The sequence below is a fragment of the Scyliorhinus canicula genome, chromosome 26 (genome assembly GCF_902713615.1).
Source record: "Scyliorhinus canicula chromosome 26, sScyCan1.1, whole genome shotgun sequence".
Lineage (NCBI taxonomy): Eukaryota > Metazoa > Chordata > Chondrichthyes > Carcharhiniformes > Scyliorhinidae > Scyliorhinus > Scyliorhinus canicula.
Window position 1 is genome coordinate 20382554 of NC_052171.1, and position 20770 is coordinate 20403323.

General features: G+C 52.6%; 1 protein-coding gene across 1 annotated transcript; it reads left to right on the plus strand.

Moving 5' to 3' along the window:
- The first annotated feature begins 1991 nt into the window (after window positions 1–1991).
- On the plus strand, window positions 1992–10297 carry LOC119957289 (nodal homolog). The gene is made up of 3 exons (XM_038785124.1): window positions 1992–2283; window positions 4896–5689; window positions 10039–10297. Exons 1-3 carry the CDS (start codon window positions 1992–1994, stop codon window positions 10189–10191), a joined length of 1239 nt encoding a protein of 412 aa, XP_038641052.1. The 3' UTR covers window positions 10192–10297.
- The last annotated feature ends 10473 nt before the right edge of the window (window positions 10298–20770 follow it).

Consider the following 20770-nt stretch of genomic DNA (forward strand, 5'->3'; position numbering starts at 1 on the left):
TAAATTAAATTACGGAAATGGCAGGTGGGCGATGCGAAGTTGCAAGTTTTGACTGTCCACCCCAATTTTTTCTGACTCTGAACCTGGTCAGCAATGGAAAGCTGAAGCTGCCACATGGATCCGGGTTCCTTCCCTAGCCCGAAAGAAGCAAGGTGTGGAGTGAGCACTCTTGTCATCATCCACAAGTAAGCAGTCAGGTATTCTCAGAGTGGAAGGTCTGATGATTGGGATTAAGAAGGGCAATTGGACCTCTCCCTGTGTCTGCGTGGGTTTCGCCTCCACAACCCAAAGATGTGCAGGGTAGGTGGATTGAACACGCTAAATTGCCCCTTAATTGGAAAAAATTGGGTACTCTAAATTATTATTTTTTTAATGATCATGGCTGACATTCCAGCTCTAAACCGATCCCACTCCCACCCCCCTCCCCATATCCTTTGACCCCCCCCCCCCCCTCTCTCAGTGCTATATCTTTTTTTTTATAAATTTAGATTAGCCAATTATTTTTTCCAATTAAGGGGCAATTTAGCGTGGCCAATCCACCTACTCTGCACATTTTTGGGTTGTGGGGGCGAACCCACGCAGACACGGGGAGAACGTGCAAACTCTACACGGACAGAGACCCGGAGCAGGGATCGAACCTGGGACGTCAGCGCCGTGAGGCGGTTGTGCTAACCACTAGGCCACCGTGCTGCCCTGTCAGTGCGAAACAAACTGCTTCTTGAAAACATACAATGTTTGGTCCTCAATTGCTTGATGACACCTTTTGTGGATGAGCATGGACTGCTGAAGCAACATCACTTACCCACACATCAGTGACAACATTGACAGAAAGGCACTCCCTGTTAATGCAGTGGACTGGGTCTCTGAAACCCCCATGGTGGGGGGCAGCTCATCCCACTGCTGACTGGGGAAAGGGCGGGGCTGATCCCAGAATAATTCTGTAATGTCGCTGACCCCAGCTCCAACACAGAGAGTGGATAATTAAATGAAGTCTCCTGCTATTGAAGCTATTAGCAGCTAGTTTGCAATGCTGTTTTCAAAGGGAGGCGGTGATTCACTGATCTGAAGTCTCCCCCCTTCCCCTCCTCCTCCAGCCAGTGTCTGGGCTGGGACCTGCAATCCACTCTGCACAACTCACTGCCAGTTTCCCAAAGTCACACCGTTTCAATCTCTTGTCCAATGTGTGTGTGTGTGAAGCTGTGAATGTCACATCAGAGAGAAACGTTCAGAGGGAAAGGGGAAACCGGTTACCTGGGACTGGATTAGCCACTCGCTTGAATGAGGGGCTCCTTTTTGTTTTATTTCTCTGATGTGATCTGATCTGGGCAAAGGTGATGTGATCACAGCCCCAAGATGGGAGGGAGATTGAGGAAAGCCTGTGAATCTTCTCCCTCTCTCTCCAGCACTCTGGGCTCAGAGATCCTGAATAATCAGGATTGGGAACGGGAAGCCCCAGGTCAATATCACACCCCCCCCCCCCCCCCCCCAAATAAACATTTCCACAAACACTTCCAAACCACAGTGATTAAAGTCACACGCCTCTCATCTCACGCCCTGCTCTCTGCAACTTGGCTCGGAATTGTTCCCAGATCCAATCCTGGGGGGGGGGGGGTTATTTCTCTGTCCTGTCCCTCAATCTCCCTGGAGGATTCCTTATTGATCCCAGGCACTCCCAGATTGAATTCTTTCCCCTCCCAATGAGGCAGAACTTTGTTTTGTTGTCTGTTTACTGGGAGGGAAATATTTATTGGGGGGGGGGGGGGGTAAATACTGGGGAGTTTCTGTGATAAGGGATGTGTTGTATTCAGATTGGGACACCCAGCCTGAGCCTGTGGTGTGTGTATTGAGGTCTGTGCCTATCAGAGGCCACTGGGGAGGCGGAGAGATGAGAGGACAGTCAGTTGTGCTGGATATAAGGAGCAGCCTGTGTCACTGTCACAGCCCTGTGTCTTTGCCCACTGCTCTCAGCCTCTCCTCTCTCTCTCTGAATGATGTGTGGCTGGCTCTCAGCCAGGGCGCCTGCCCTGCTCACGGTGCTGCTCTGTGCCTCTGTCCGGGGGGTTCCGAGTTGGGAGAGGAGCCGGCCCGGGGAGCGCCCCCCAGCAGGAGCACAGGAGGATCCCAGCAGCCAGAGAGCCAGAGGCAGCCGGGGCCCTGGCTGGTACCCTGTCTACATGATCCAGCTATACCGGGCAGTGACAGGCAGAGGAGCCCGGGACATCTCTGACCCTGAGCAGGCAGCCATCCAGCAAGCGGATGAAGTGGTCAGTCTCCTAGCCAAAGGTAAGGCCAGTAGTCAGCTCGCTGGCTGCTAGCAATCTCCTTAAATACATCCCTGTGACACTGTGTGTGTGTTACCCCCCAAACCCTGCAGGGGTCCTGAGTTTGTTACAGGGAGGGGCAGGAGGTTTAGAGGGGAACATAGAATTTACAGTGCAGAAGGAGGCCATTCAGCCCATCGAGTCTGCCTCTTACTTCAGCCCACACCTCCACCCTACCCCTGTAACCCAGTGACCCCACCTAACACACACACAGTCTAAAGATGTGCGGGTTAGGTGGATTGGCCATGCTAAATTGCCCGTAGTGTCCTAATAAAAAAGTAAGGTTAAGGGGGGGTTGTTGGGTTACGGGTATAGGGTGGATACGTGGGTTTGAGTAGGGTGATCATGGCTCGGCACAACATTGAGGGCCGAAGGGCCTGTTCTGTGCTGTACTGTTCTATGTTCTATGTTCGAACCTTTGTGGATACTAAGGGGCAATTGATCATGGCCAATCCTCCCTAACCCGCTCATCTTTGGACTGTGGGAGGAAACCGGAGCACCCGGAGGAAACCCACGCACACACGGGGAGGATGTGCAGACTCCGCACAGTCACCCAAGGGTGGAATTGAACCCGGGTCCCTGGCGCGGTGAGGCAGTAGTGCTAACCACCGTGCTGCCCGTAAAGGATGTGAGGAAAAGCCTTTTCCCCAGAGGGTGGGGGGAGTCTGGAACTCATTGCCAGAAAGGCAGTATTTAGATGTTCGATTCCCGCCTGGGTCACTGTCTATGTGGAGTCTGCACGTCCTCCCCGTGTGTGCGTGGGTTTCCTCCGGGTGCTCCGGTTTCCTCCCACAGTCCAAAGATGTGCGGGTTAGGTGGATTGGCCATGCTAAATTGCCCGTAGTGTCCTAAAAAGGTTAAGGGGGAGTTGTTGGGTTACGGGTACAGGGTGGACACGTGGGTTTGAGTAGGGTGATCATTGCTCGGCACAACATCGAGGGCCGAAGGGCCTGTTCTGTGCTGTACTGTTCTATGATCTATGTGTGCTTGCGTTGCCGGGACAGACACGGCTATGGGCAGCGTGATGGTCTGCTCCGCTGCTGCAGCCTCTCCCCTACCTGCCTGACAGGCCGCATTGCTCTTTCAGTGGAATGTTTGCATCCGCTGAGTACCTGGATCGTGGGCAGCACCGGTAGAAATCTGGCGGGCACATGCCTCCAAATCATTTTCAAATCTGTCCCGAAACCCATTCAAAAGTGAGAGTGACACCAGAGGAACAAGAGAAGGCCATTCAGCCCCTTGAGACTGTTCAGCCATGATGTTGGATTCCACCACCCCCCCCCCTCCCGATACAGTCAATTATTTGCCAATCGCTTACCTTCTCATGACCTGTCCCATCATCCCTCGCCCTTCACATCTCCCATTCAGTTTACCCAACCCTGCCTGCACCTTTTTAAGCCCCGGAAAAATAAATTGAACCAACGCTGACGTGGAAGGTATGACTGATTTCCAGCCATTTTAGTTCTGATATCTTTCATCAGCTGATTGGCATTGGGTGAGGCAGCTTAAAGGAGCTCACCGTTTTCCTGTCCATCCGCTCAATTTCCACCTCCCTCCTTGTCTTCCTCCATCGCTGGTTCTTTAATATTGACCGTTCACCTGACCATCCACCTAGATGGGGAGGCCGGTCCTGGCGGAAGAATAGTAATAATATAATAATCGCTTATTGTCACGAGTAGGCTTCAAATGAAGTTACTGTGAAAAGCCCCTAGTCGCCACATTCGGGCGCCTGTTCGGGGAGGCCGTTACGGGAATTGAACCGTGCTGCTGGCCTTGTTCTGCATTGCAAGCCAGCTGTTTATCCCACTGTGCTAAACCAGCCCTGGGCCTGGGATGTAAATCCCTCCACCATGGCGCATGGGGGGTGGGGGGCAGTTCTGTTGTGGGCTAATTGCCTGGGATTGAGTGTGATAAGTAGTGGTTGACTGTCAACTTCTGTCATGAGATGGCAGGAAGTGACCGAGGTTGACCTTTTGAGACCATGAGGCGTAGGAGCACGGTAGCATGGTGGTTAGCATCAATGCTTCACAGCTCCAGGGTCCCAGGTTCGATTCCCGGCTGGGTACCTGTCTGTGTGGAGTCTGCACGTCCTCCCCGTGTGTGCGTGGGTTTCCTCCGGGTGCTCCGGTTTCCTCCCACAGTCCAAAGATGTGCGGGTTAGGTGGATTGGCCATGCTAAATTGCCCTTAGTGTAAGGCTAAGGGGGAGTTGTTGGGTTACGGGTATAGGGTGGATACGTGGGTTTGAGTAGGGTGATCATTGCTCGGCACAACATCGAGGGCCGAAGGGCCTGTTCTGTGCTGTACTGTTCTATGTTCTATGTTCTAAGTAGGCCATTCAGCCCATCGATCAGCTCCGCCATTCAATGAGATCATGACTGATCTGTTGAACCATCCCTCTGCCCATCCCACTTGTGGGTACTGGAGGATAAGGAGTTTCAGAGCTTCGATCACAAAGTCAGGATATGGGTCTAAGCATGACTAGTCTTCCAAAGGGCCAGCAGGGGCCGAAAGGGCAGAGTGGCCTCCTCCTGTGGTGTAGGTTTTGCTAACTCTCACACTCTCCCTCTATCAGGTTGGAATCACACTGGAGACAGTTGGATCATTGACTTCGACATTACCTCCATCGCTCACCGTGCCTGGGTGCAGTTTGCTGAGCTCAGGATCCAGCTGCCCCCGTTCTCCGCCTGTCGCAACACCACGGTTCTCATCAACCACAGCCACGGCTACAGATGCGGCGGCAACAGGACGTGCCAGGGCCGCGCGCCTCTCGGTTCCTTCACCGCCAACCCTTCCGCCGCTGGCTCGAAGTGGAAGGTATTCAACATCACTGGCCTCCTCAACAGCTGGCTGAGCCAGGAGTCCCCTCCGCACCAGGTGCCTGGGAGGCAGGGTCTCCGCCCACCTCTGTCCGCCGACTGCCGGGAGGGTGAGGGGCACCAGCAGCGCCTGCGGGAGAGGTTCGCCAAGCTGGCAGCGGGCAGCCGGAGGAAGCCCCCTCACGGCAGCGCGGAGCAAATCATGATGGTGGTGTTTTTCAGGAGGAACAAGACGGAGGCAGGAGGGATCTCCTCCACCCTCATGAGGACCGTGGCACGCTCCAAGTTCCAAGCGGCTGCCAGGGGTGGCGAGGATGGCAACAGCAGGAGACACAAACGAAACAGGAAGGAAAGACTGACTGTGGGCAACAGTACCGCAGGGGGCGACCACTCCCTGTGTCGACGGGTGGACATGGAGGTCAACTTTGACCAGATCGGCTGGGGAGGATGGGTCATCTATCCCAAAACCTTCAATGCCTACAGATGTGTGGGAGAATGCCCCTCTCCCTTGGACGAGACTTTCATGCCAACGAACCATGCCTACATGCAGGTGAGAAAGCAGAGGCTTCCCTGTCAGACAGTCTTACCCAGAGTTATTAGAAAGGAGGTCGATTTCAGGGGTATTTGCGATTGACCATGTGAACTGGACAGTGTCAAGTCAGGGCAGCAGCAGTGGTTAGCACTGCTTTCTCACGGCACCGAGGTCCCGGGTTCCATCCCGGCTCTGGGTCACTGTCCGTGTGGAGTTTGCACATTCGCCCCGTGTCTGCGTGGGTTTCGCCCCCACAACCCAAAGATGTGCAGGCGAGGTAGATTGGCTGGGCTAAATTGCCCCTTAATTAGAAATAATGAATTGGGTCCTCTAATTTAAAAAAAAGACAGTGTCAAGTCAGCTGACATTAACACATCCCTCCTCAGCTCACACACAAAAGGCTAATTAACCCTCCCGAAATATTCGGCTCGACCACTGTGAAAATGAAACTAATATCACCGGACGAACACTGCTCCAATGTTAGAAATAACTTATGATGTGGAGATGCCGGCGTTGGACTGGGGTGAGCACAGTAAGAAGTCTTACAACACCAGGTTAAAGTCCAACAGGTTTGATTCAAACACGAGCTTTCGGAGCGCAGCTCCTTCCTCAGGTGAATGGCGAGGTACCTCGCCATTCACCGGAGGAAGGAGCTGCGCTCCGAAAGCTCGTGTTTGAATCAAACCTGTTGGACTTTAACCTGGTGTTGTAAGACTTCTTACCGAAATAACTTAATAACTGGGAGACCATTCCTTGGATGGGCTCCGGAATGCGCTGCCCGCTAGTGGGGTGGAGGCAGGTTCAATCGAGGTGTTCAGGAGAGCATGCGATGATTCATTTGAATAGAAACTGGGGGCAGGGGTCTGGGGAAAAGACAGGTAAATGGCACGAAGTCATGATGCTCATTCAGAGCGCCACGGTGGGCCGCAAAGCCTCCTTCTGCACCGTAACAATTCCGTGTTTTGTTTGAAATGAAGGTTGAGAAGGATGATCTCAGCCTTCCCACATTCCCATGTCTCTTCACATTTTGGTGTTTCACATTAACATTTGCTGACAGAAGGGCAGCACGGTGGCCTAGTGGTTAGCACAACCGCCTCACGGCGCTGAAGTCCCAGGTTCGATCGCGGCTCTGGGTCACTGTCCGTGTGGAGTTTGCACATTCTCCCCGTGTCTGCGTGGGTTTCGCCCCCACAACCCAAAAATGTGCATGTTAGGTGGATTGGCCACGCTAAAATTGCCCCTTAATTAGAAAAAATAATTGGCTAATCTAAATTTATAAAAAAAAAACATTTGCTGACAGTTACATGATTCCTCCACTCTGTCCTCCAACCTCTGTTTCGGAATCTCACACACTCCCGCGGGCGTGCAGCCAACTTTGCAAAAAAAAAAAACTCGATTCCCGAAGCACCCAGGCCGAGATGACTGGAGGCTGGTAATGTGGACAGGATACCTCTCCCCACACAGCCCTGAGGATTGTAAACCTGCATTCGTCAGACTCCCCCCAGAGTGTCTCCCAAAGCCCTTCCCTCGCTCCTTCCTCTCGTCCTTCTGAGGAACCTTTCCAAAAGGTTCAGACACCTCACCTCCAACCCCTCACAGCTTCCGTTTCACTTTGCGGCGCACCTTGCCCCCGAATGCAATCATTTGTTGCTGGCCTGGAGATTGGCGTGTATTGGTAGCTTGAGGTCGAGGTGATCCCTCACCTTGATCACTGAATGTTCCTGTTCCTGAAGCACAGAGAGGCGAGTGAAGCTGACAGAAGGAGTCCTTCCCTGGACTGGGCTACATGTACCTCCAGCTCGCGTCTCTGTCCTCAGAGTGGCCGAGTCACCGAATTGTCCCAAACTGCTGCCAACGGTTCACCACCATCACCACCCTAGCTTGGGCAATAAGTGCTGGACTCTCCAGCAATGCCCTGATCCCATGAAAAATATTTTTTCAAATGTTCCTGACTGATATTGCTTCACTCATTGTCTGTCCAATGACTCCGAACCTTACCCCAGCTCCCAATGATGGTCAAGGATGGAGGAAGTCATCCAGCCCATGGTTTAGGTGTAAACATTCCCACCTGGGAGATTATTCCAAACTTTCGCCAATCTGCCAATGACCAGCTCCTCCTTCATCTCCAATTTGGAACCATTTCCCCAACAATTTAATTGCAGATCCACAAGTCATGCACACCAGATATATTTCTATAGGGGGCAGCACGGTAGCATTGTGGATAGCACAATCGCTTCACAGCTCCAGTGTCCCAGGTTGGATTCCCGGCTTGGGTCACTGTCTGTGCGGAGTCTGCACATCCTCCCCGTGTGTGCGTGGGTTTCCTCCGGGTGCTCCAGTTTCCTCCCACAGTCCAAAGATGTGCAGGTTAGGTGGCTTGGCCATGATAAATTGCCCTTAGTGTCCAAAATAGCCCTTGGTGTTGGGTGGGGTTACTGGGTTATGGGGATAGGGTTGAGGTGTTGACCTTGGGTAGGGTGCTCTTTCCAAGAGCCGGTGCAGACTCGATGGGCCAAATGGCCTCCTTCTGCACGGTAAATTCTATGATTTCTCACTCCGGGATCTGGCGCCCCTCACTCTGGCACAGGCCCGTAAGAAATTGGATCCATAATTCTATTTCTGGGATTAGGGAGCTGGAATCGGCTCCGTAGACCGTCTCGTCTACAGATGCCAATCTCAGAATCACAAATTAAGCCCGGGATCTATCTCAACATCATGCCCATCGTATTTCAGTTATTTTGTATTCATTCACAGGACGTGGGAGTCGCTGGCCAGGTCAGCAGATTTACCCCATCCCTTATTGCCCCTTGAGAAGGTGGTGGCGAGCCGCCGCCTTGACCCGCTAGTCCATGTTGTGTAGGTACACCCACAGTGCAGTTAGGGAGGGAGTTCAAGGACTTTGACCCAGCGACAGTGAAGGAAAGGCCGATATATTTCCAAGTCAGCTTCTGGTCTCTGCTGCTGCCTTCCTGGCCAATCTTAGACCCACCGCTGAAGCTCTTGTGCCCAAAGCCTTTCACATTCCTGAACTTGGCTGCCACCAACGCTCTGCCGTCTGCTTTTCCATTCTTCACCCGCCATCAATCTGCAACCTGGCCAAGACTGGTGCCCAGTCTCGCACAAAGCCCTGGTCTGCTCCTTGTCTGACATTGTCCCCCAACGCCATGCCCTACAATGTTCAACAGTCCAACGTGGCCCTACAATCTTTCCAAACACTCTGATCTTCACATTCCCTGCTCTTGTGCTTTCTCAGCACACCTCTGCCCCAACATCAGCCTTGTCTTCCTTCGATCTCTTCACTGGGACTTTTATTCCTGGGTTTTATTCCTGAGTCTCTTTCCCCGCCAATCCATACCCCTCTCTCTTTCTCTCCTCCTCCTTTCTCAAAACGCACCTCTTCAATCAAACTCCTACTCTCGCTGTCCCGTTCCCTCACTACTTTGTCAATTACACAACGCTGAAGAAGGGCTTTTGGTCCATCGCACCCGTGCTGGCCCTTTGAAAGAGATATACAGTGATGGTCACCTCCCCCACCCCTCTGACCTTTTCCCCCTATCGTTGCGACGTTTCCTTTTTTGAATGTTTTTTTTAATAAATTTAGATTACCCAATTATTTTTTCCAATGAAGGGGCAATTTAGCGTGGCCAATCCACCTACTCTGCACATTTTTGGGTTGTGGGGGCGAAACCCACGCAGACACGGGGAGAATATGCAAACTCCACACGGACAGTGACCCAGAGCCGGGATCGAACCTGGGACCTCAGCGCCGTGAGGCGGTTGTGCTAACCACTAGGCCACCGTGCTGCCCTCTTTTTCGAATGTTTATCCATTCCATTTGAAAGTCACAACTCATCTGATCCCACCACCTTTTCCAGGCCTGAACAACACAATGTGTACAAAAAAAGTAAAAAAAACTTTCCCCAACGTCCCTCTGGTCATTTTGCCAATGACCTTCAACCCTTCCTCTCCAGTTCCTTTTTTTAAAAATTAAGTGTGCCCAATTCTTTTTTTTCCACTTAAGGGGTAATTTAGCGTGGCCAATCCACCTACCCTGCACATCTTTGGGTTGTGGGGGCGAAACCCACGCAGACATGGGGAGAATGTGCAAACTCCACACGGACAGTGACCCGGGGCCAGGATCGAACCTGGGACCTCGGTGCTGAGCGGCAGCAGTGCTAACCACTGTGCCACCGTGCCACCCGAGCCTTGGTCATTCTGAATACCTCGAGTAAGTCTCCCACTGGAAGGAAGTGTCTTCACAGGGGTTTGAGCTGACTGTCCCATCGCTCGATGACAAGTGCTCCTTGCTCTTGGTGCCACAGTGACTTGTTCTGACCGCGCTCTCTCTCTTCTTTTTCAAATTGCAGAGTTTGCTGAAGTCCCTGCAGCCGGAACGTGTGCCCTGCACCTCGTGTGTGCCAGTAAGGATGAGCCCCTTATCCATGCTCTACTACAAGGACTGGGAGGTGGTTCTGAGTCACCACAAGGACATGATTGTGGAGGAGTGTGGCTGTCACTGATCGAAGCCCCAGAACGGAAGCACTCCTCGTTTGAAATGTCATGTAAAGTAAATAATTAAATGCAGTATATAGACTATAAAATGATATATTTTTATATAAATGTTGAATAAAGGTGGCATAAAACTGTATCGAGTGGAACAGTGCTCATCAATAAGTCATTCGATCCCGACCCCTGGGTCACTGTCCGCGTGGAGTTTGCACATTCTCCCCGTGTCTGCGTGGGTCTCACCCCCACAACCCAAAGATGTGCAGGATTGGCCACGCTAAATTGCCCCTTAATTGGAACAAAATAATTGGGTACTCTCAATTTATAAAAATCAGTAAGTCAGGATATGATCTGGAAAACTCACTCGCCTCAGTCACAAGGGAACGTTACACGTCGTCTGTTGACACATTTGTTGTGCCCATCAAATTGGCACCGAGAGATCTCTCATCGCCGATGGCTGCTCGGTGACATCACGGCGCAGAGTGCGAGCGAATCAGGTTGTGGGTTAGAGCAGTCCCAGCGCTCACAGTTAATGAGCGGGTTCCCCGTCTGCGGACTGGTGGGGAGGAAAGGGGCAGGAAGAGGCCAGCTGAACTTTCCCTCCAGGTGACAACATGCCAGAGCTGAAGCCTCCCAGGGCCGAACAGCCTGCTGCTGTCGACTAGCTGCACTGGCCCCCCCCCCCCCCCCCCGGAGAGCTCTGGGTAGGGGTTGGGGAGAGTTGATCGGTCAGGCTTGAGGAAATGAGGATGTGGAGCGAGTTGCCCTTCCCGCCAGTGACTGCGCCGCCGAGCCAACTCCGAACCCTGCCATTGCAATGTTCTCCCGGCGAGCTTCCCGTCTCCCACCCTCAGTCCCAGGCAGCAATTCCTGGGTCTTTACTCACCGGCTCGGCATCCCTTGCCCCCCCTGCAGGAAAAACGCATCAAGTTGAAAACTCTCATTGCAACAGTGCAAGGAATATACTGAACTGGTTGGAAAGTGGTTTATGAGACATTCCCTCAGGTTGTGAAAGGTTAAAATGCATGCATCTCTTTCTTTGCCCCTTCCCCTTCTCATTGACCTTTCTCCCTCTGATTCTCCCTCCGCCTCTCTTTGCCCCAAAGCCATGTCTTTAATCACCAAGACCTCATATACATTCCCTTTAAGAGCCTCCCTCAAACCCGTTCCAGCATCGACTCACAGGACCAAATGGCATCCATCTCGACTCCATCACCAAGCTATGTTGCTTGGGTCGATGTCCATTTTTCTTCCTGTGGCCTGGGGCTATTTTTACTGATAATAAAGAAGCCCTGTGCAAGTTTTAAATTATTCTTGGGGAGCTTTTCAGAAGCAGTGTCCCTCTGTAGGATCAGAAAGAGTTGGTTGAGGAGCTCCAGGTCGTTAATGTCCGTGTTTACAGGGTGCCCACTGAGGGGCAGGGAGTTAATGGGCGTGTTTACAGGGTGCCCACTGAGGGGCAGGGAGTTAATGGGCGTGTTTACAGGGTGCCCACTGAGGGGCAGGGAGTTAATGGGCGTGTTTACAGGGTGCCCACTGAGGGGCAGGGAGTTAATGTCCGTGTTTACAGGGTGCCCACTGAGGGGCAGGGAGTTAATGGGCGTGTTTACAGGGTGCCCACTGAGGGGCAGGGAGTTAATGGGCGAGCAGGCGGTGTCTGCTCCGACCACTTGCTCCAGGGGTCAGCAGTGATGGTCATGTGCCAGGGGTCGTGTCCTTTCCCCCCCCCTCCCTGGTCCATCTGCTTCTCCGGGGAGAACGTGTTTGTTTAGCTGGAACAACAGGAATTTGTTGGGAATCCCTGGAAAGGGACCGAATCAAATTCCTTGGAAAAAAGAAAAGCCGTAGGCGGCTATTCCCAGGAAGGCTATTCCCAGGCAGCACGGTAGCATGGTGGTTAGCATCAATGCTTCACAGCTCCAGGGTCCCAAGTTCGATTCCCGGCTGGGTCACTGTCTGTGCGGAGTCTGCACGTCCTCCCCGTGTGTGCGCGGGTTTCCTCCGGGTGCTCCGGTTTCCTCCCACAGTCCAAAGATGTGCGGGTTAGGTGGGTTGGCCATGCTAAATTGCCCGTAGTGTCCTAAAAAGTAAGGTTAAGGGGGGGTTGTTGGGTTACGGGTATAGGGTGGATACGTGGGTTTGAGTAGGGTGATCATTGCTCGGCACAACATCGAGGGCCGAAGGGCCTGTTCTGTGCTGTACTGTTCTATGTTCTAGGTGTCCGCTGTGGGAAAGGGCGTACACGTGTGTGTATGCCAAAACGCGGGATGCACATGCGCGTCGTTCCCCGTTCCCCGCACCATCTCAGAATGTCCCAAGCTTTTGCAGCTGAGTACTTTTTGACGACCCGTCACTGTTGGCAGGCAGAAGATGTGGCAGCTTCGTGTGTTGCACAGCAAGATCCCACAGCAGTAACCGTGATGGTGACCATGATCACGGCATGGTGCCAGTCAGGGGCTGCCCAAGGTGAGGGCAGGGCTGCTTTATCAATGCCCCGGTTCCTCTCTGGAGCTGACAGTGAGGAACGACGCCCTGCTGGACCGGAGTGGCTGAATGAGGAGAAGGTGTGGGGAGGTGTCAGCATTGAACAGTTAATGGCAGTGGAGAGGTTGCCATCATCGTAGTTGGACTTGTCATAGCTCCTCTCTCCCCCCCCCCCCGACTCCCCCAGCTTTGCTGTCAGGTCCAGCGCAGCGTCGGTACTGCGGGATTCCAGCTTTTGGGAATGACAGGGTTCACTCTACCGGAGCTCCCATTCCTCCCTGCACCTCTCGGCAGCACTGCCGCGTCAGTGTCAACGTCAGCCGTATCCAACTCCTCGACTGCCTGCCCAAAAGTCCCTCCTTGCCAGCGAATGGCAACGGAGGACCCGGGCCACTGTCCGTGTGGAGTCTGCGCGTTCTCCCCGTGTCTGCGTGGGTCTCCTCCGGATGCTCCGGTTTCCTCCCACACAGTCCAAAGATGTACAGGTTAGGTGGGGTTACAGGATCTGAGGATGGGGCGGGGGAGTGGGCCCAGGTTGGAGGGTCGGTACAGACTTGATGGCCCACACGGCCTCCTTTGGCACTGGAGGGGTTTTATGGTTTCTATAGCATTTCATCATATCACATCTGCCTGAGCACCGGACAGCCCAGCCATCTGTGTCAAAAGGCAGGGCAACACACTCCCCGATTCAAGTTAACTTGCATCAGACACCTCAGTGAGAACTAACAGCTGTGAGTGAGGGACAACTAAGGAGGGATCAGGAAGGGATCAGTGTGACTTTCTCTTTGTCTGTCTGTTGATCAGTATCCCGCGGAGAGGTAACGTTTCCATTCGCTGCTTGTGTCTGTGCCCCTGTACGCTGACCGCTTCAGGAACCCTGCATAATGACAGCAACGCAGGACCAACTCTGCTTTGCATCTGGGACTGTCTGAAATACACATCTGCCCCACAGAGAAATGGGGTTTGATGTTGGAGAGACAAGTTCAGCCATTAGCCCCTGAAAGGGGGGAACCTGGTCCTCAGGGGGTGTCACTCAGGTCGAGAGTGGGGGGAGGGGGGGTGATATGAGAGTTTTTTTTTAGATTAGAACAGTACAGCACACAACAGGCCCTTCGGCCCTCGATGTTGTGCCGAGCCATGATCACCCTACTCAAACCCACGTATCCACCCTATACCCGTAACCCAACACCCCCCCCCCCCCTTAACCTTACATTTTAGGACACTACGGGCAATTTAGCATGGCCAATCCACCTAACCCGCACATCTTTGGACTGTGGGAGGAAACCGGAGCACCCGGAGGAAACCCACGCACACACGGGGAGGACGTGCAGACTCCACACAGACAGTGACCCAGCCGGGAACTGAACCTGGGACCCTGGAGCTGTGAAGCATTTATGCTAACCACCATGCTACCGCGCTGCCCCAGTTGGAGGGTCGGCTTTGCTCTGCAACCCAACTGTCCTCAATCCAACTTCTCCCTCAGTGGCAAATTGTTACTGTTGAAGCCTCCATGAAGTGGCTTGGGAATGTGGTGCAACTTCAGCGGCAGAATTCGTCCGTCTGGATGTGTTTGCTGATGCATAGGTGTGCTGTTCTCTACAACTGCACGTGTGTGTGTGTGCCTACCTGTGAGACATCTGTATGTGGGACATGGGTGGCTACACGTGTCAGTGTGGGCCTGTGTATGTGCATTAGTGTGAGTGGTTGCATGGGCATGCCTGTGTGTGGTTGTGTGTCAGTGCAAATGTGTGTGACGGTTAGCGTTCCGATAAAACGTTTCCCTTTCCCGTTTCATACGTCCTGCCCACAGGCTGGTAACATGGCCGACTTCTTTCCTAAGAACCACAGAATTCCTGCAGTGCAGGAGGAGGCCATTCAGCCCATCGACCCTCTGAAAGAACACCCGACCACTTCCCCGCCCTATCCCTGTAATCCCGTCTAACCTGCGCATCTTTGGACTGCGGGAGGAAACCAGAGCGCCCAGAGGAAACCCACGCAGACACGGGGAGAACGTGCGGACCCCCCCGCACAGGCAGTGACACCCACTTGAGGCGGGATCACATTCCATCTGAAAGGTGGCCCCTCTGACAGCCGCAGCTCTCTCCCTCAGCGCTGTAGCGGAGTGACAGCAACATTTCACGCTCAAGCATCTTGAGTGGGATTTGGAGTCGACCCTCTGACGGAAGGGCTGGAATGTGACCCACTGTGCCCACCAACATCTCCTGTTACTGTGTTCAGCTGCCGTGAACTGTCTCACGTTGAGGGGGGGAGGCGGCAGATCGTACAATCCCAAACATTGCCTCCCGCATTCCTGCAACCTGGCAGCATTCATCAAATGGTGTGGAGACAGCTCCGACTTCATTTGGAGCTCTTCCCCAATTCCGGAAGGATTGGACGTCGACCCTTCAACTGCTTGCAACCAGGAGGCTGTGGAATTGAACCCTGAATCCGGACTGCAGCACGTGCTCAGTTTGACTCTTGTGCACAGCACTGAGGCTCCATTGGTCCATTGAGATCCTGTAGAAGATCTCAAAGTGTGAGTCAATAATGAGCATCCAAGTTCCCTCAATCAAAACATATTGGGGCCCTTTGTCTGATTTGCTGATTGCCCGCGCTCAGCGCAGGTAACCTGTGGTGTTTGAAACAAGTTGTTTCAAACAACTTGGCACCTGTTGTATGGCGGGAGAGGATACTTTCTAAATAAAAGCAAATTACTGCGGAGGCTGGAATCTGAAACCAAAAGAGGAAATGCTGGAAAATCTCAGCAGGTCTGGCAGCGTCGAGAAGGAGAGAAAAGAGCGAATGTTTCGCGTCCAGCTCTGAGAAAGGGTCATCTGGACTCGAAACGTTGGCTCTTCTCTCTCCGTACAGATGCTGCCAGACCTGCTGAGCTTTTCCAGCATTTTCTCGTTTGGTTTAAGGATACTTTCTAACCTTGATTGAAATGGAACAGGCATTTTCAAACATTTTATTATTCGACATAATTCAGTCCTCAACATGCGGACAGACACCAAGAGGTGAGAGTGTGCAAATACTGATCGCCTGGTCTCTTTCGTTGTGTTACTGTTACAAATGCACGTTGGAGTCACTTATTGTCTTCAGGGGGATATATAAATGCAATTTGTTGTTGCTCTGAATAAACCTCGTGTTCACTGTGGAAATTACCGCTCATTTGAGCTGTGGGGCTCTGAGTACCCACCTCCCCTTTACCCCCTTGTCGTCCCTTTCACCACCCTTTGAACCCTCCCATTCACTCACTCCCCTGCAACTTGCCCTTCCTCACTACCCCGTCGCATTGCCTTGCACCCTCTCCCTGTCATCTCTTTCATCAACTCCTCCCCCTCTCCCCATAATCCGGTATCAATCCCAAACTAATCCCACTTCCCACTCTCTCCCCATAGCCCTGAGTTAATCCCCAAACAAATTCCACTGCTTCAAATATTTATTCTGTTTTCCCCAGACGTTCGGCCTCTGTTTAATCCACCTCTCTTGTGTCAGCGAATGCCAGATAACCCTTCGCTCCACTCCTCGATGAAATGAAAAAATGAAATGAAAATCGCTTATTGTCACGAGTAGGCTTCAAATGAAGTTGCTGTGAAAAGCCCCTCGTCGCCACATTCCGGCGCCTGTCCGGGGAGGCTGGTACGGGAATCGAACCGTGCTGCTGGCCTGCCTCGGTCTGCTTTAAGAGCCAGTGATTTAGCCCAGTGTGCTAAACCAGCCCCTAATGGCCCCATGTCACGCACTCTCTGATTAGCCTGCCCCAGATCCCCCTGTCGAGACACTTGAGCAATCAAAAAATCTCTGCCCAAGCCTCCCCTTCCTTCACGTTATTTTTCCCGTCACTGGCACCTTGGGATGGAATAGGTCGGTGATTCTATGACGTTGGGGGAATTCCTCTATTTTTACATTGTGAAGCCTCACTGATGGACCAGCTCCGACTCTCTGCATCTGTCTGCTGACACTGGGGGGGTGGGGGGTGGGGGGACTCTGTGTACCCTTCAATCCCTGGCAGCATTGAACAGAATCTTGTTTTAAACTCTGCCACACATCACAAGCCCATTCCTCAATAGCAGCGACCAAAGCATTCGACCAAAGCCAGTCCAAGTATAAACATCCCTTTCAGCTCAGCTCCCAAGCCAGACACCTATTTATTTGTTCAGCCTAATGGAGATTAGCTCAATCCACATCAGCATCTGCAGGAGTATCTGCCACTTGCCCTCTGCATGTTTCCCGCCTTCCCGTCTGTTTTTGTTACAAGATCAGCAGCAACATTTTAAATCCTCGATGCGTGCCTTTGTCACCTCCAGCCTCGTCCATTCTCAGCTGGCCGGCACTCCCACCCTCCACAGACCTCAGCTCGTCCAAACCTCCCCTGATTCACACCAAATGTCTGTACAACCACCACCTCCTGAGCTCGCATACCTCCCAAAGCCTCAAAGTTGAAATGCTCCTGCCAGTAAAGAGTGAGAAAAGAGAAAACTCTGTGTTTCTACTGCACCTTCATAGAATACCTACAGTGCAGAAGGAGGCCATTCAGCCCATCGAGTCTGCACCAGCCCTTGGATAGAGAACCCTGCTTCAGCCCAGGCCTCCACCCTATCCCTGTAACCCTGCCTAACCTTTAGACGCTAAGGGGCAATTTAGCGTGGCCGGTCCGCCTAACCTGCACATCTTTGGGCTGTGGGAGGAACCCCACGCAGGCAGGCAGCTGCAGCCGGAATCGAACCCGGGTCCCTGGCGCTGTGAGGCAGCAGTGCTAACCACTGTGCCAACGTGCAGCCCTCAGGATGACCGTGGGCACCTTTGAGCTGCAGTTCATTTCTGCACGGCGAGCTCCCACAGACAGCAGTGTGATCGATCACAAGCAGACCACCTCGGAAAGATTGAGGGCTGAATATTGGTCCAGGAGATGCGTTCCTCTTCAAAATACTGGGAGGGAACTTTTGCATCCACCTGAATGAATGGGATCCCTCGGTTTAGCACCTCATTCAAGCCATGGGCACCTGCCAAGGTGCAGCACTTCATCCATGTGCTCAAGACCCCGGAGGCAGGACTTGAACCTACAACCTTGCAAGGGGATGAGACTGCGACCGGGTCACAGCTGTCACCCCAAAGTACCTGACCAGGGATGTGGGTGTCACTGAGAAATCCCCATTCATTCCCCATCACAGGGAATCACATCCAATTCTCGGTCTTACACCGTGAGCATGGAGCTCCAGAACTGCCCACTCATTCACATGGCAGTGATTGAAATTAAACTCCAGGTTCCTCGATTTGGGAAAGATCCAAGCTCATTACAGAGCAAGGGCGATGGCCATTCTGCCCATTGATAACGGGTTCAGAAAGAATGCTGCCACTCCCCTCACTCTGGTTTAGCTCACTGAGCTAAATCGCTGGCTTTTAAAGCAGACCAAGGCAGGCCAGCAGCACGGTTCGATTCCCGTACCAGCCTCCCTGGACAGGCGCCGGAATGTGGCGACTAGGGGCTTTTCACAGTAACTTCATTGAAGCCTACTCGTGACAATAAGCGATTTTCATTTTTTTTCATCCCACAGATGTTTGGCACAGGGTGTGGTTGGGGTGCGGAGTGCGCTGCCTGGAGGCAGGTTCCATCGAGACATTCAGGAGGGTGTGAGATGATTGCTTGAATATAGGCAATGAGCGGGGGTCGTGGGCAAAGGCAGGGGAAATGGCACAATGCCATCGTGCTGGTTGCTGGAAAGCTGGTGCAGACACGATGGCCTCCTGCACTGTAACAATTGTGTGGTATGGACATGTATCGCAGTTCGCTTTGAAAGTTCCTCTTGAATGTACTGCTTCTGCCTTTTCAGGCAGGCACAAGAATTCACTTTGTTTTCAAAAGATAAGTCGTTGCCAGCTGGCCTTTGCTCACTGACCCTCCCGTCAGTGAAAGCATTTTCTCCCCAGTCACTCGAATCAAGACCCTTGCATAATTCTGAGCTGGTCTTGTTAAACCTCCCCTCACCTGGGTGTCCTTTTCATTGCGAATAGCTTCCATTCTAACTCCACAGCAGGTAGCCCAAAGTGGGGATGATTGCAGGCTCCATTTCTGTCTACTGTGTGGAGATCTCCTGTCCTGGATTAACCGTTGTGACACATTGGATGGAGTTTCAGCAATTGACACCCAACAGCTCGTTCCCAGGAGAAAATGTAGTACGTGACAGATTCCATAACATGTCACTCGTTGGTTTGAAATATGTGTAGCTAACACAATAAGAACCACACTCCTGTCTGCTTCACCCGATGCCGGTGTCTAGGTATTGACATTGTGTACCTTATGTTGCCCTATTATGTATTTTCTTTTCTTTTCGCGTAGAACATAGAACATAGAACAGTACAGCACAGAACAGGCCCTTCGGCCCTCGATGTTGTGCCGAGCAATGATCACCCTACTCAAACCCACATATCCACCCTATACCCATAGACCCCCCCCCAACCTTACTTTTAGGACACTACGGGCAATTTAGCATGGCCAATCCACCTAACCCGCACATCTTTGGACTGTGGGAGGAAACCGGAGCACCCGGAGGAAACCCACGCACACACGGGGAGAACGTGCAGACTCCGCACAGTGACCCAGCCGGGAACTGAACCTGGGACCCTGGAGCTGTGAAGCATTTATGCTAACCACCATGCTACCGTGCTGCCACACGTGACAATAAACAAGATAATCAAACATACTTATGTTTGCACCGCACCTTTGAGATGTTGCCCGATAAAGTTAAGTATGACATGGAATAAGATCACATGAGGAGCATGTGAATGGGGAAGAGTGAGGGGGAGAGGCTGTGGGAAGGAGAGGATGTGTCATCCCATCAGCAAGATGATCCCGGGAATGGTGGGTCTGCCACATGACCAAAGATTGAGCAGGTCGGGTCTGTACTCCGTGGGATCAGAAGGATGAGAGGCGAGATGGTTGAAAGGTCAGATTGTAAGGGGGTCAGACAGGGCGAACGGTGAGGGGATGTTTCCATTCATGGGGGGTGGGGGGGTGGGGGGGGGGGGGGGGGATGGGGGGGGGGGGGGTGGGGGGGGGGGGGGGGGGGTGTAGGACCAGAGGGTACGGTCGCAGAATAAGCGGGTGCTCATTTCAGATGGATTTGAGGAATGATTTCTTCTCTCAAAGAGCGGTGAATCTTCGGAATTCTTTGCCCCGGGAAGACGTGGAGGCCGAGTCCTTGAACATTTTTCCAGGCTGAGATCGGCGGGTTTTTCATCAGTCGGGGAATTGAGGGTCACGGAGGGAAGGCACGAGAGTGGGCTTGCTGAGCGTTCGATCAGCCGTGGTCTTATCAAATGGCGGAACAGGCTTTTCACAGTAACTTCATTGCAGTGTCAATGTAAGCCTACTTGTGACACTAATAAAGATTATAAGATGATTATTATTAAATGGGTGTTGACAGACACATGTTGAGCTGAGCCCAACAGGATTTGCAAAACAGAACGTTGTTCAGAGTGAGTTATCAGTGCCGGGGAACGTCGTATGTTGTGTCTCAGATATCCAGTGTCAACATGGGGCACAGGGAGTGACAGTGAGAAGCAAAACAAAGCTCCCACGACTGTCATCTAACTTTCGGTTGGCACTGCTGTCAGCATCAATCTGCCATTCCTCCCATTTGCCTTCCTCAGGCTGATTTTACAGTCAGTCCCTGCCCGTGAGGATTCCTACACCCTAACCCCACACAGATCCCGAAAGGCAGCGGGTACAGGAAGCTTTCATGCCGTCAGTCTGTGCTGCATTTCAACGCAGATCTTTAAAAAAAAATTTAGAGTACCCAAATCATTTTTTCCAATTAAGGGGCAATTTAGTGTGGCCAATTCACCCACCATGCACATCTTTGGGTTGTGGGGGCGAAACCCACACAAACACGGGGAGAATGTGCAAACTCCACACGGACAGTGACCCAGAGCCGGGATCGAACCTGGGACCTCGGCGCCGTGAGGCCGCAGTGCTCAACGCAGATCTTAAAGTAAAGGGACGCTCCCCAACCGCACTGTTTTTCTTTGAAATAGTGGCAGGGTACCTACAGCGGAGGGAACAGAGAGTGCGCTGGACTCTGTGTCTCCCCAGCCGCCTGTTTCTCG

What these genes read in the sequence shown, in the direction of transcription:
- LOC119957289 (XM_038785124.1), top strand. Translation starts at nt 1,992, where the DNA reads ATGTGTGGCTGGCTCTCAGCCAGGGCGCCTGCCCTGCTCACGGTGCTG. An exon ending in GGTCAGTCTCCTAGCCAAAG is followed by an intron (nt 2,284 to 4,895) that starts GTAAGGCCAGTA and finishes TCCCTCTATCAG; the next exon opens with GTTGGAATCACACTGGAGAC. An exon ending in CGAACCATGCCTACATGCAG is followed by an intron (nt 5,690 to 10,038) that starts GTGAGAAAGCAG and finishes TTCAAATTGCAG; the next exon opens with AGTTTGCTGAAGTCCCTGCA.